The following is a 15,128-nucleotide window of genomic DNA, read 5'->3' as shown; positions in this document are numbered from 1 at the left end:
TGGTAATTGGCAAAGTTGAAATTAACTTGCTTTTTGTAGACAGGACATGCCATGGTGATTTTCCAATTATTTAATAGATGCCTTTGTTGCATTGGACTGAAAGAGCTTGGCTGGGGCTAGTTCTGTGGCATATGTCTTCAGCACAATTTCTTGTTTGTGGTCTGTTGGGCTCCCCCGCTATTTGAGGATGGGAAAGTTACTCCACAAAATAGTTCAATTGTCCACCATTTTTTTACAAATGGATGTGACAGGACTGAGGAATATTGATCTAGCCCGTTAGCTGGAGGACCGTTTAACTTTGTATATTGTACTATTTCTGTGTGGTGTACAAATGGTCCTGAAATGTAGCTTCATTAGACTGATACCGTATTTTTAGTTAGGCCTAGTGCTGCCCCTGACGTGCCATCCTGCACTCCTCATTGAACCAGAGTTGCTGATAACCATATTTTCATTTGGTGAAGTTGTAACTTTCCCTAATCATTTTGGTAATGTAGCACTGACAAATTGTGCCACATGTCTGCTTATGGAAGTTGAACTTAATCCTCATTATCTTCTCTTTTGTATATCTCGCAGGTTAACATATTGGATATTTGTCATGTATCACCAAGAATGATAATGCTTAAAAATCAATGGATAAATGCAAGCATGTAGGGCGGCTTCGGCTTGCTCAGGATCATTCAATTTTAAACCCCCAAAAATGGCATTGTGTGGACTGCAATACTACAGAGTCGATGTGGGCATGTCTCAGCTGTTCACACGTTGCCTGTGGACGTTACAATGAAGAACATGCACTAAAACATTTTCAGGAAAGCAAGCACCCAGTAGCCTTGGAAGTCAACGAATTTTATGTATTTTGTTATGTCTGTGATGACTATGTGCTGAATGACAATGCCACAGGCGATCTCAAATTGTTGCGGAGCACGTTAAGTGCAATCAAGAGCCAGAACTATGATTGTACAACTCGAAGTGGTAGGACTTTACGGTCAATGGCAGGAAGTGATGATTCTTACCTTTCTAGGGGCTGTGCACAAGCGCAGCTGCGAAATGAGGACAGGATGTTCACTGCACTTTGGCATCGACGTAAACTGCTCTTGTCTAAGGTGTTTCAGTCTTGGTTCGCTCTGACAAGCAGTGGCAAGCTGAGGCTTGAAGAAGAACGGTTAAGGGAAGAGGCCGAACTGAAAAGGGAAGAAGCCAGAAAAAGACGACAAGAGCTAAAGCAGAGGATACATGCTGAGTTGCTGAGTGCACCACCACGTAAGAGTTCCCGTTTAAATGAACTCTCTCAAGTTAGTGACACATCAGCTGTACAATCACCGGCAAAATATAGAGGAGTGACAACTGGCCTTACCTCAAGCACAGTGAGATTGAAAAAAATTGGTGATTCTCCTATTAAACGGAGACCAACTGTCACACCTGGTGTGACAGGACTGAGAAACTTAGGAAATACCTGCTATATGAACTCCATTCTGCAAGTGCTAAGTCATCTGCAAATATTTTGCGAGTGTTTCTTACACTTTGATTTGAGTCAAACTCAGGAGCTGCTGGCCAGTACAGCAAATGGGAAAACTAGACCCTCAAGCCAGCAATGTTTGGTTAGTGACATTAATTCAAGCACATCTTTGATAGATGAGGAAAAAATCTTGAGACGACCCAGTCTTTCTGAAGGATTGAGTGGGGGAGCATCGAGTAGCAGAAATAGGGAGCTAATTCAGTTGAAGGAGCCAAGTTCAAAGCACATCTCTCTGTGTCATGAGCTCCACACCCTTTTTCTCGTAATGTGGTCTGGCAAGTGGGCTTTAGTATCTCCCTTTGCTATGCTACACTGTGTATGGCGATTGATCCCAACATTTCGTGGATATGCTCAGCAGGATGCTCAAGAATTCCTCTGTGAGTTATTGGATAAAGTCCAGCATGAGTTGGAAGCTACAAAAACAATGTGTACATCCCCAATCCCCATATCGCAGCGACAGCTAATCAAGAGAGTTCTTACAGTGGTCAACACCATTTTCCACGGACAGCTACTCAGTCAGGTATTGGTTGCATTACCGAGCAAGCCTTTACGGTGGCATTTTCTGATTACTGACAAACGAATGATGCAGTACCAAATTGATTTCAAAAGTCAAAATTAAAATCTTGCATTTCAGTTCAGCAGCAATGGCAACATTTTGGTTCACTTTACCGTCTGCTATCCTAGTTCAGTAATTTGAGGTTGCACAAGAAAATGGCCTGGATATCTTGCTGAGCATGTAAAACCTCAGTGATCACCACTTGCCTTTATTAATGTTGGGCAGATTGAGTCAAAGTTAAGTCCTTAAAGTAAAGCTACAGACCCAAGGACTAACTTGTTCACTGTCAGGAGCTACCAAGCCTGGAAAATTCTCCAGTCCCTGCTGAACTTAGATGGTTCAGAAACTTACCTCTGTTTACTTTGAGTGATCTTCCTCATTTAATTCAGAGTTTTACTCCTTATCACTTTCCAGAGGTAGGATTTGTTTCCTGCCACTCTGAATAACTCTGGGTAGACTTTTCTTTGAGGGCAGGGGCTGTGATACTCTCCATACCAAATATTTTGATTCAGTCTTTTGCATCATACAGCTTTTGAAATGCAATTAAATGTTGGAAATGAGAAATTGTAGAACAAAGTATTTAAACGTGTAGCTGCCTATAAACAAGCACTAGTGGTATAGGCTTGAATGGCCGAATTCCGCTCCTCAGTGGGGTGCTTCTATTATTCAAGCACAGAAGATCCTGAATGGGCTTGATAGGGTGGATACTGGGAGGATATTTCTTTGTGTCGTGGAGACCAGGAAGGTACAACAGTTTAAGAATAAAAGAGCTTCCTTTTTAAGATGGGAAATGATGGGATTTGTTACTTTGTCAAATTATTTTCCCTGGAAATTAATGAAGGCCATTTTATTGAATTTGGACACAGCAGTGTTGGGTAGAATTGATCAACAAGGCATTCAAGGATAATAGAGGGTCAGACACTAGGTGGGATTGAGATTAAATGGCCTATTTCAGCTCCCATATCCTAAGTGTGATCGGCTGAATAGCTTTCTTTTTGTTTTGCTGTATACTGGATTGTGTGCTATGGCCACTTGAGTTTCATGCTTGTATAAAACAGTACCCTGGAAAGATGGTAGCAAGCTGAAGTACAAGAGCAATATTGAAAACATTTGTTTGAGTTAGATCTTAATACCTGCGATTTGCCCTCAATCAATCCTATTTCCACCATGAAACGTTTTTGCCCTGCATGCTGCTTTCCAGCTGCAAAGAAGTGGGTTCTTGTAACCAAGATAATGGGAACTGCAGATGCTGGAGAATCCAAGATATTCTTGTAACTTCTACGTTTGTTTGTCCCTTCTGTCTGTGGAGCTGGTCATAATTTTTTCTTTAACCTCTCTTCTGATGTGGAACAGTTTGCATAAGCCAGAATTGAATTTTAGCTTATTATGGAAAATTGAGCATGTGCTAAAGTAGGTATTACCATATAGTAGGCTGAAGTGTCATTCTGTAAGTTTATAATTTCTTTGATTAATTCCAATCTATAATGTGATCACGAATGCCATGGGCTATAGAACATTCCAAGGTTGGTTATAATGTGATCAGATGTGGGTTCAGATTTTCTCCATCTGCCATACAGGATCCTGCTTTTATTTTTTTCCACCTTTTTGTTGTAAATTGTTCAGCACTTGCATTTTGTATCATTCTTAGGTCTACTAGTTTTGCTAATATGCGCCTTTGTCTCAGCAAGTGATGGACTTACGTCTACAAATGAAGGTGGAAAGAGGCCCACATGAACATAATGGATATTCCCAACACAGTTTGAGATGATAAACCAGATTTCAAAATCCAAACCAATTTGGGGCAATGTTTGGCAATTTTTCTGCCCCTTGCTATGTGACCAGAAGTAGCCCAGAGATCTTCAGACCTTGATATCTCCACATTACTGACCTTTGCCAGGAATAAGTCCAGCTTTTGTTAGAAGGTATTCTTTGAATCTATACCTGCTGAATGTACCTGCAGTCTGTTCCCACACAGTAGTGAATCTCCTTTTTGTTTTAGGCGGGGGGTGGGGAGCTTATAAACGCAGGGCGGAGTTGAAATTTAGATCAGCTATGAACATACAAACAGCACCTTCTAAGAACTTTGTAAGTTTCAATGAGAATCACCTCTTATTTTTTTGAAACTCTGGTGTTTAAAGGCCCAGTCTCTTCGACCTCTCTTCATAAGAGAACCTGTTACCCACCCAGTTGTCTCATGAGCTCTAGTTGTGCGCCACGTAGTAAGTTTGTGTCTTGTTAGAAAAAAGAGACCGAAACTGTATGCAATGTTCTTGGCGTCGAAAGCTTTGTTGCAGCAAGGAATGCTTTTTACTTCTGTACTCAAATCCATTTAAAATAAAGGCTGTATCCACGCTGTTACTACCTGTTTTTTATTTTGTGGGCTTTTTGGCCAATAAGCCTCAACCAGTAGTGTATGAAATGCCCTTTGAAAGTCATTAATATAAAGTGCAGTTCCCACATTCACTTCTCTGTTCCCTCATCCAAATACTCAATTAAGTCAGACATGATTTGCTATCACAATAAATGGTGTTAGCTGTCCGTCATGAGCACTCAAATGTTACTTTCTCGAATTATTGTTTCTGGAAGGTTTCCATCCTCTGTGTCTTTAGTCCTTGTGCAGCCATTTAATGGAACAATTTTTCTTTCCTCTGCTTAACAAAATCTGTCATAATCTTGTATTCTGAGATCTCCTTGCAGCCTCTTGTTTCAATGGGAACCATCTCAGCTTCTCCAATCTAACATAGTGCTCTAGTTGTGATCTCAGCTGAGATTTATAAACGTTCAGCACTACTCCCTGTTTTTATATGAACGATATGGATGCAAGTATTGGTAAATTTGCAGATGACACCAAAATTGGTGGTGCAGTGGACAGTGAAGAAGGTTACCTCAGAATAAAACAGGATCTTTATCAGATGGAGTTCAATTTGGGTAAACATGAGGTGTGGCATTTTGATAACACCAACCAGGGCAGGACTTGTACACATTATGATAGGGCTGAAGATAGTGTGGCCAAACAGAGACCTAGGAGTGCAGGCACAGTTCCTTGCAAGTAGTGAAGAAGGTGTTTTTTTGCTTGCCTTCATTGGTCAGAACGTAATGTGTTGGAGTTGGGATGTCATTTTGCAGCGGTACAGGACATTAGTGAGGCCACTTTTAGAATACTGTGTACAATTCTGGTCTCCCATCCAAAGGAAAGATATTATTAAACTGCGAGGGTTCGGAAAGCATTTACAGGGATATTGCCTGAACTGGAGGGTTTGTGTTATAGGGAGAGGCTAAGTAGGCTGGGGCAATTCCCCCTGGAGTGTCAGGGGCTAATGGATGATCTTTTAGAACTTTATCCGTGCCCCTAATGATTCTTATAGGGTGAACAGCCAAGGTCTTTTTCCTAGGGTGGGGGAGTCCAAAACTAGAGGGCATAGATTTAAGGTGAAGGGACTGATTTTAAAAAGGACCTGAGGGGTAAGTTTGTTTTTTGCTCTAAGGGTGGTGTGAGTATGGAGTGAGCAGCCAGGGGAATATGGTGGAGCCAGGTACAATTGCAAGGTTTAAAAGGCTTCAGGATGGGTGCATAAATAGGAGGAGTTTAGAGGGATATGCTCCAAATGCTGGCGGGTGGGACTAGTCAGATTGGGATGCCTGGTTGGCGTGCACAGATTGGACTGAAGGGTCTGTTTCTGTGCTGTATGACACTCTGACTCTATCTCCTCTCAATCAATATCTTCACAATAAAATCTATCCACATGAATCCCCAGAATCATTACAGCAGAACTACTAAGATCTACGTATCTCTATTGCCACATTGCAGTACTCCCATTTCTGAGTTAAACTCGATCAGTCATTTAGGTGCTTATCCTGCCAACCCATCCATGCCCAGTTGGAGTTCACTGGTGCCATTCTCACTTTATCATACCTCAAAGCTTGGTATTAACTGTAAATTTGAAATTTTACTGTATTCCAATGTCAGTTATGTTCATCTGCAAAAAAAAAAGTGATCCTGGCACTAATGCACAGTACCATGCATCAATCTGGAAAATAATCTGCTATTATGACTTGTTGTTTCTTCATCTTAAGCAATTTTATTCGCTATAATTGCGTGCTGATGTGACAATTTCCTGAGCCTCAGTTTGGTTATTAAGTGTTTGCATAATATTTTATCAAATGCTTTCTTTACTTCTGTATAGACAGCATCCAATCCAATGATTTCTGAAGAAGAGTCCAGACCCAAAACATCAGCTTTCCTGCTCCTCTGCTGCCTGGTCTGCTGTGTTTTTCCAGCTCCACACCTTGTTATCTCAGACTCCAGCATCGGCAGTCCCTACTATATCCAATGCAGCCCCTTCAATCTAAACAAAAAATCAGAAAGAACTGCAGATGTTGGAAATCAGTAATAAAAACAGAAATTGCTGGAAAAACTCAGCAGGCCTGGGAGCATGTGTAGAGAGAAAGCACTGTTAATGTTTGGGTCCAACAGCACCACTACAAAGTTGAAGAGATTCTGTATTTATCCCATCAATCTGATCTATTACTTCATCATCAAAAAAATTCAATTCATTTATCCAAGTATGATCTGTCGTTTTACAAATCAGGGCTGACTCTCTGTTTCATTAGTGAAATCCTTTCAAGTACATGTTGATTCCCCCACCCCAGAACAAAAATTGTATTTCTAAAAAATCTACTATTGATGTTAAACTCATTTGCCTACAAGGAATGTCCTCACATACTTTTGATCAGTGGTGTTACATTTGATATGTTAGCATTAGAATTGTATGTTTATGGAAAAACCATCTAATTTGGAGAGATGACATTTTAAAAATATTCATAACTGTAACATTTACAGAACATTTTGTATTTGAATGGCACTTGTGGTAAAACATCGAAATGTGGTTCACAATCACAGCCCTGCTGAAAGTAGGTTTTAAGGAACTTTGTATGCAATTCTGCTCTGCCTGCTATAGGAAGGGTGTAGTGAGACTTGAAAGGGTTCAGAGAATATTTAAAAGGATGTTGCCATGGATGAAGGGTTTGAGCTATAGGGGGAGGCTGAGTCAACTGGGGCTGTTCTCTCTGAAGATTGGAAGCTGAAGGGTGATCTTATGGAGGTTTATAAAATCATGAGGGCAGTGGATAGGGTAAATAGGCAGGGTCTATTCCCTGGGGTGGGGGAGTCCAAAACTGCAGGGAATTGGTTTAAGGTGAGAGCAGAAAGGTTTAAAAGGAAGCTAAGGGGCAACTTTTTCATGTAGAGGGTGGTACGTGTATGGAATGAGCTGCCAGGGGAAGTGGTGGAGGCTTGTACAATTACAACATGAAAAAATATGTGGATGCCTGTATGAATAGGAAGGGTTTAGAAAGATATGGGCCAAATGTTGGTGTACGGGACTAGATTAGTTTAGGATATCTAGTTGACGTGGATGAGTTGGACCTAAAGGTCTGTTTTTCTATGACTGCAGGTTATTGGGAATGGAGAGACTTAATATTCAGACCTGGCCAGCTGGGAGCATGGCTGGTAACAGTGAATCCCAAGGAATGTAGTGATCTGAGGTTTTGGGGTTAAGAGGTTAGAAATTGGATTGGCTGAGGCTAGAGAGGGATTTGAGGATATGAGCATCAATTTAAGATCAAGATGGACTTGGAGCCACTGTGGGTTGTTGAGTGTTGTTACTTGAGTTGGACTTGTTTTAATATGGGTAACAGTTGTTTTGGATGATACATGGTAGATGATTAATCAAGAGATTATTGATCTTGACCACAGTTGAATCTGGCGCTAACAAAAGACGTGTAGGCAAAAATCTGAAGCAAGAGTAGACATTGGTAATGTTAGAGAACTGCAAGTATTGTCAATAGGGAGGACATAGATGTTGAAGCTCAGTTGAGGCACATGTTGCTACAAAGGATACAGTTTGACCTCAGAATGATGAGAGAAAGGGATTGAGATGATGGACAGGAACAGAGTTTGTGATGGAAACCAAAGATAATAACCTAAACCTTTTTCCTGTTTAGTTGGAGGAAAACGATCTGTTCATCCGGTACTGGATAGTATCAAGAGAGAATTGGTGCTGAGTTAGAGCTGAATTTTATCAGGATACAGCTGACCTGTAGTAGATGGAGTTTATGAATGGTTTAGGCTCGTCACAGAAAATATCCTTAAGGTTGTAGAATGGAGAGAGAAGCTTTTATAGGAGATTTGCTGATATAGCGGAATGGAAGCAGGCAATGCGGTGCTGTCATCTTGGTAATAGAAGATGTGGTTAACTGTTACCGGGGACTTCAAGAAGGTTGCGAAAGATAGAGAGGATGGTTTACATTATTATAATTTTCATTTGGGTGTCCGATAAGGGATTGGCAGGGATGAGTAGTTGCTTGGATGGGTTCACACTTGGAGTTGTGTGAAAGATGCATCATGAAGTTGTCTGCCATATTGGCGTAATGTTGAAATTTTGACTGATTTAACTTGGAAGATTGTCGAAACCTCTTCTCTTGGGATGATTATTTTGATTACTGTAATGACTTTAATGCTCACTTTAGTAGCTTTATTAGTATAATAGTAATTCTGTAAAGTGGTAAGAATAAGCCACAAAAATGTGCTAAATCTCTGCTTGCTAGATTGAGTGTGAAATGTAGCAACCGCAGTTTACTTCTGATGTTTTTTTCCATCCCCTCCATCCTTCACTGACTTTTAGCTTAAATCGACTAACTACTTCTGCCTTAGAACAATCATTTTCTGTTTTATTTGCCTAAGAACATAAGAACTAGGAGCAGGAGTAGGCCATCTGGCTCCCATTTAATAAGATCATGGCTGATCTTTTTGAGACTCAGCTCCACTTACTCACCCACTCACCATAACCCTTAATTCCTTTACTGTTCAAAAACTTATCTAGCCTTGCCTTAAAAACATTCAGTGAGGTAGCTTCAACCACTTCACTGGGCAGGGAATCCACAGATTCACAACCCTTTGGGTGAAGAAGTTCTTCCTGACCTTAGCCCTACATCTGCTTCCCTTTATTTTGAGGCAATGCCCTCTAGTCCTAGTTGCACTTCTAGTGGAAACAACTTCCCTTCCTCCACCTTTATCTATTCCCTCTATAATCTTATGTTTCTATAAGATCTCCCCTCATTCTACTGAATTCCAATGAGTACAATCCCAGTCTACTTCGTCTCTCCTCATAATCCAACCCTCACAACTGGAATCGACCAAGTGAATCTCCTCTGCACCCCTACCAGTTCTAGTATGTCTCTTAAGTAAGGAGACCAAAACTGCACACAGTACTCCAGGTGTGGCCTCACCAGGACCCTATACAGCTGCAGCATAGCGTCCCTGTTTTTTAAACTCCATCCCTTGAGCAATGGCAGACAAAGTTCCATTTGCCTTTTTAATTACCTGCTGCACCTGCAATCCCACCTTCAGTGATTCATGCACAAGGACACCCAAGCCCCTCTGCATAGTAGTTTGCTGCAGTTTTTTACCATTTAAAATATAGTCCATTTTGCTGTTATTCCTACCAAAATGGATTACCTTACACTTATCAATCTTGTACTCCATCTGCCAGACCTTTGCCCACTCACTTTGACTATCTGTATCCCTCTGCAGACTTTCAGTGTCTTCTGCAAACTTTGCTCTACTACTCACCTTAGTATCATCTGCAAATTTTGACACACGACACTTAGTCCCCAACTCCAAATCATCTGTGTAAATTATAAATAATTGCAGTCCCAACACTGATCCTTGAGGCACACCACTAGCCACTGACTGCAAATCAGAAAAATACCCATTTGCCCGTATTTTTTGCTTTCTACTAGTCAACCAATCCTCTATCCATGTCAATATATTACCTATAATACCGTGCAACTTTATCTTATGTAGCAACCTTTGGCATGGTACCTTGTCAAATGCCTTCTGGAAATCTAGATACACTGCATCCACAGGTCCCTCATTGTCCACCATGCAAGTAATGTCCTCAAAGAGTTCCACCAAATTAGTTAAACATGATGTACCCTTCATGAACCCATGTTGGGTGTTCCCAGTGGGACAATGTATATTCAGATGTCCTGCTATTTCTTCCTTAATGACGGATTCAAGCATTTTCCCCATACCGAAGTTAACTGGCCAAGAGTTACCTGCTTTCTGTTTACTTCCTTTTTTAAACAGTGGCGTCACATTGGCTGTTTCCAATCTGTGGGAACCACCCCATACTCCAGTGAATGTTGGTAAATAATTACTAGTGAATTTGCTATTTCCCCCATCACCTCTTTTAGTACCCTGGGATGCATTTCATCAGGGCCAGGAGACTTGTCTACCTTTAGCCCCATTAGCTTGCGCAGCACTGCCTCCTTAGTGATAATAGTTTCTAGGTCCTCACCTGCTATAACTTTCTTGCCGTTAGTTTTTGGCAGGTTATTTGTGTCTTCCACTGTGAAGACTGACACAAAATAACTGTTTAATGCCTTGGCTATTTCCTCATTCCCAGTTATTAAATTGGCCTTCTCATCCTCTAAAGGACCAATGTTTATCTTCGCCACTCTTTTATGATTTACATATTTATTGAAATTTCTGCTGCCCATTTTTATATTCTGAGCTAGTTTACTCTCATCCAGCTTACTTTTCTTTTATAATTTTTTTGTGGCTTTCTCATGGCCTTTAAAGCTTTCCCAGTTTGCTAGTTTCCCACGATTCTTTGCTTTTTTGTATATGTTTTTTTTCAGTCAGCTACTTTCCTTTATTTCCTTGGACATCCATGGCTGGCTCTCTCTTTCCCTACAGTTCTTCCTTATCACTCGAATATACTTCTGAGCACTGTGAAAAATCATTCTGAAAGTCCTCCACTCTTCCTCAATTGACCATTCTGCCTTAGCTAACTACTCCCTCATTCCTTCATAGTGTCCTTTGTTTAAGTTTTATTTTAGTTTTTATAGTTTAATATTTTCTAAGTTCTAGGGAACCCCCAGAGGAATTGCATGCAATCTAAGGTTTTCTGGTTATAGTGTATTTTCTAAATCCGTTTTCACTTTCCCATTAGTCTGTAATTGTTTTCTGGAATAATGCTGCTTTCCTTCTAATTAGCTAACATTGTCTTTGGGAATTAAGGTGGTGAAGTTGAGGAGGTGGGACAAGGTTCCTCAAATATCCATGTTTCCAGGGAATTTAAAAGCCATGAGCTTGCAATTTGGTTTATTTCCAAACTTCACTGCCTTAAAATGCTTAAGGAATTTCAAAGTCAAACTCAGTGTGATTTCATTTTTAGTGCTAGAAGCTATATTTATTCACATACCAGATTCTGTTCTTTGCAGACAAAAGGCTGAAGAGTTCTATTGGACTCAGCACAAACTGTTTCTCTTCACATATGCTGAGTTCATTTCCAACGTTGTGTCAGACTTGCTGAGTTTCTCCTGCATTTTGTGTGTTCACTCAGTTGACATATCTGGTTTGAATTTAATCTGTTAACTATGCACAGTATCATTGTTCCTTTATTATCATTGTGTCAAAACCCTGGAACTTCCTTCCTAACAGCTCTTTTTGTTTGTCCCTGCACCCCGAGGACTGCGGCAGCTGGGATCAAACCTTGACCCAGCCAATGATACCCACAAAGGAACAAAAACAATTCCAGCTGCATTTCCATGCCAACCATTGTCTGTCTAATCAGGATCCTTGTCATATGCTATGTGAATTTTTGCTTCCTCTTGTCATTTTTCTTGTGTTAAAACAATTGTCCAAGAAAAATTGGTGGTAGGAACATTCAGCCCTTTGAATCTGCTTTGCCGTTTGATGTGATCATATCTGATTCTGTATCTCAATGATACATTCCTTCTTTCTCCCCGTACACCTTGATGCCTTCAATCTAAAAGTATATGTCTCTTTCTTGAATATATACGGTGACTTGACCTCCATAATCTTATGTGGAAATTTCCATATTCACTACCCTCTCAGCTGTTATCTCCTAAAACCCTATACCCTGAAACTCTGACCCCCTGGTTTTAAACATTCCAACCTGGGAAAGCATTCTCCCTCCATCTAATCTGACCAGCTCCTTTTAGAATGTTATGCATTTCATCAATGACAATTCAATCCTTACTCCTTAACTCTGTTTCAATTGGGCTTTTATTCTCTAATCTTATTTTAGGACTTTTCCTGCCATCCCCGGTACCAGTTTATAGTTCAGTACACTCCTTCAGCCCACCATGTCTGTGCTGACCATGATGCTATTCTAAACTAATCCCATCAGCCTGAACATGGTCTGTATCCCTGTATTTCCTGTCCCTGCCTAAATGCCTCTTAAATGTTGCTGTTGTATCTATTCCTACCACCTCCCCCCCCACCCCACCCCACAGTGCTCTCCAGTCACCTTCCATCCTATTTACACATCAACTTTAAACTATTCCCCTCTTGGTTTAGACCTATGCCTCCAAGCATTTGACATTTCCATCTTTGGAAAGTCTCCAACTATCCACCCTATTTAGGCCTCAAATTCATATACTTCTACCAGGTGTTCCCCCGTGCCTCATATGTTCTGGCAACACCAATCCAAGGTTGTCCATTCACTCCTTAACACTAATACTCACCAACCCAGGCAGTATCCTTTGGTAGACCATTTTTGCACCCTGTCCATAGCCTTCACATCGTTCCTCTAGTGTGCCACCAGAACTACACACACTACTTCAAGCTGGCCTCAAAGTTTTGTACAGCTGCCAAGTGACTCGCCAACTTGTAGACTTAATGCAACCTTTATACTTAATTTCCCAACTGATGACGGCAAGTATGCTGTAAGCTGCCTTTACCACCTTATCCACTTGTGTTGCCACTTTGAGGGAGCTATAAACTTGCACTCCAAAATTCTGCTGTATATCTGTGCTCCAAACAGTTTACCATTTAATGTATATTTCTCTCTTGCATTTAAAATCCCAAAAATGCATCACCTCACACTTGTCTGAATTAAATTCCATCTGCTGTTTCTACACCCAGCTTTACAACAAATCTATATCCTGCTGCCTCCTTTGACAACCTTCCTCATTCTCCACAACCCCACCAATTTTCATGTCCGCCTAGTGAAGCTCTGCTGCACTACCTTTGAGGATGTGTAATTTTTTTAGGTAGGGAGACCAAAACTGCATGCAACACCCCAGGTGTGGTCTCACCAAGGCACTGAATAACTGTATCTCTACTTCTGAACTCAAATCATCTTTGAATAAGGGTCGGTATGCCATTTGTGTTCCTTATTACTTGCTGTACCTGCAGACTACATTCATGACTATTGTACAAGGGTATCTTAATTGCTTTGTACATCACACTTCCCAATATATCACAATTTAAATTGTCCTCCTCCATTCTAGTTTACACAAGTACATAACTTCACATTGTTGTTCTGCATATGCCATGTGTTTGCTCACTGTCTCAACTTGGCTAAATCACCTTGAAGTCTCCTTACACCTTCCTGGCAACATTCAATCTCACCCAGTTTTGTGCTGTCAGTAAACTTGCAAATGTTGCATTTGATTCCGTCATCCAGGTCATCTATACATATCATGAATAACTGGGGCCCAAGCACTGAAGCCTGTGGTACCCCAGTAGTCATTGCCTTCTACACAAGACCCATTTCTTCGCACTGTTTCTTGTCTGTTACAAGTTCTCAATCTGTGCCAATATATTGGCCCCATTCCATATGCATTAACTACGCTCACTAGCCTCTTATGAGGAACCATATCAAACCTTTTGAAACTGATTCTTGCTTATCTATTCTACTGGCTACATCATTATAAAACTCCAGTAGATTTGTTAAGTATGATCTGCTTTTCAAAAACCCATACTGGCTTTGTCCAAATCTGTTAATGCTTTCTAAATGTTCCGTTAATATGTTTTATTCCTGACTGTAGCATTTTCCCCACTACTGATATTAGGTTGACTGGTCTGTAGTGTTTTTATCCCTATCACTTCCTCCTGAAAAAGTAGGTTATATTTTCCACTCTCCAACTTAGGACTTGCTGTAAAGTCTATGGAATTTTGGAAGACAACCACCAATGTGTCAATTTCTTTTTCGGGATGTTGCTCTAGAAAGAACAGACTACTCATTGGCTGGACAGCTGATTTGCAATGCAAACTGATGGTAACAGCATCGGTTCCATTCCTGGAACAGCTGAAGTTAGTGATTCTGATTTTCAGTCTCTCCCCTTACCTCAGGCATGGTGTCCCTTAGGTTAAACCAACAACTGAGTAGCCCTATGGCTTGGTAAGGCTATATTGACTTTAGTTTACCCTACATTCAAAGGAGAGAGAATTTGTTAACAATCTTGTGCAAAGTCAATTGGGGAAGAGTGATCTTAATATGGTAGACTTCATCATTGAGATGGAAAGTCAAGTTGTCGAATCCGTAACTAGGTTTCTGAATGTAAATGAAGGGAACTATGAGGGTATGAGGTATGAATTGGTATCGATAGATTACTAAAGGGGTAGCATTGAACAGGCCCTGGTGATTTGTCAGCGTTTGACTCTGTTGATTTTCCCAGCATCATTTCCTTCAACTCTAGCCCTCCAATTAGACCCTTGGTTCCTTGACATTTCTGCAAGGCTTTTGTGAAGATGGAATCAAACTATGTATTCATTTCTTTGTTCCAATTATAATTTCCCTGGCTTTTGATTTATTTGACTTTACTAAGCATCATCTCTTCACATTTTCATAGAAAGGCACTGGAAACACTCATGTTCCTTGCAATTTTACACCCGTCCCATTAGTCCCTGAAGTTGGCTCAAATATGCTTGCCAAAGAAATTACGGATATTATTAAATACAAAGTGAAGACAAACAAAATTGCCAGAAAAATCAGGAAGTCTGAGGAAGCCTAGAATTCAGCAAAAGAGGACAAGATGTTTAATCAACAAGAGAAAATACTGGGACGAGTGTAAAATTGCAAGGAACATGTGTTTCCAGTGCCTTTCTATGAAAATGTGAAGAGATGATGCTTAGTAAAGTCAAATAAATCAAAAGCCAGGGAAATTATAATTGGAACAAAGAAATGAATACATAGTTTGATTCCATCTTCACAAAAGAAGTGAGAAAATACCTTGCAGAAA

General features: G+C 40.5%; 1 protein-coding gene across 1 annotated transcript in view; it reads left to right on the top strand.

Annotated features, from left to right (window-relative positions):
* Positions 1–578: 578 nt before the first annotated feature.
* Positions 579–15,128, top strand: part of usp44 (ubiquitin specific peptidase 44) — a 41,626-nt gene continuing 27,076 nt past the window's right edge. The window contains exon 1 of the mRNA XM_059654737.1: positions 579–2,033. Coding sequence (XP_059510720.1) covers positions 630–2,033 — 1,404 coding nt within the window. The 5' untranslated portion in view covers positions 579–629. The remainder of the gene's footprint in view (positions 2,034–15,128) is intronic.

Source organism: Stegostoma tigrinum, chromosome 25 (assembly GCF_030684315.1).
Source record: "Stegostoma tigrinum isolate sSteTig4 chromosome 25, sSteTig4.hap1, whole genome shotgun sequence".
NCBI classification, from domain to species: Eukaryota; Metazoa; Chordata; class Chondrichthyes; order Orectolobiformes; family Stegostomatidae; genus Stegostoma; species Stegostoma tigrinum.
Note: the sequence above shows the minus strand (reverse complement) of the source record. Positions and strands in the feature narration are given on the sequence as shown.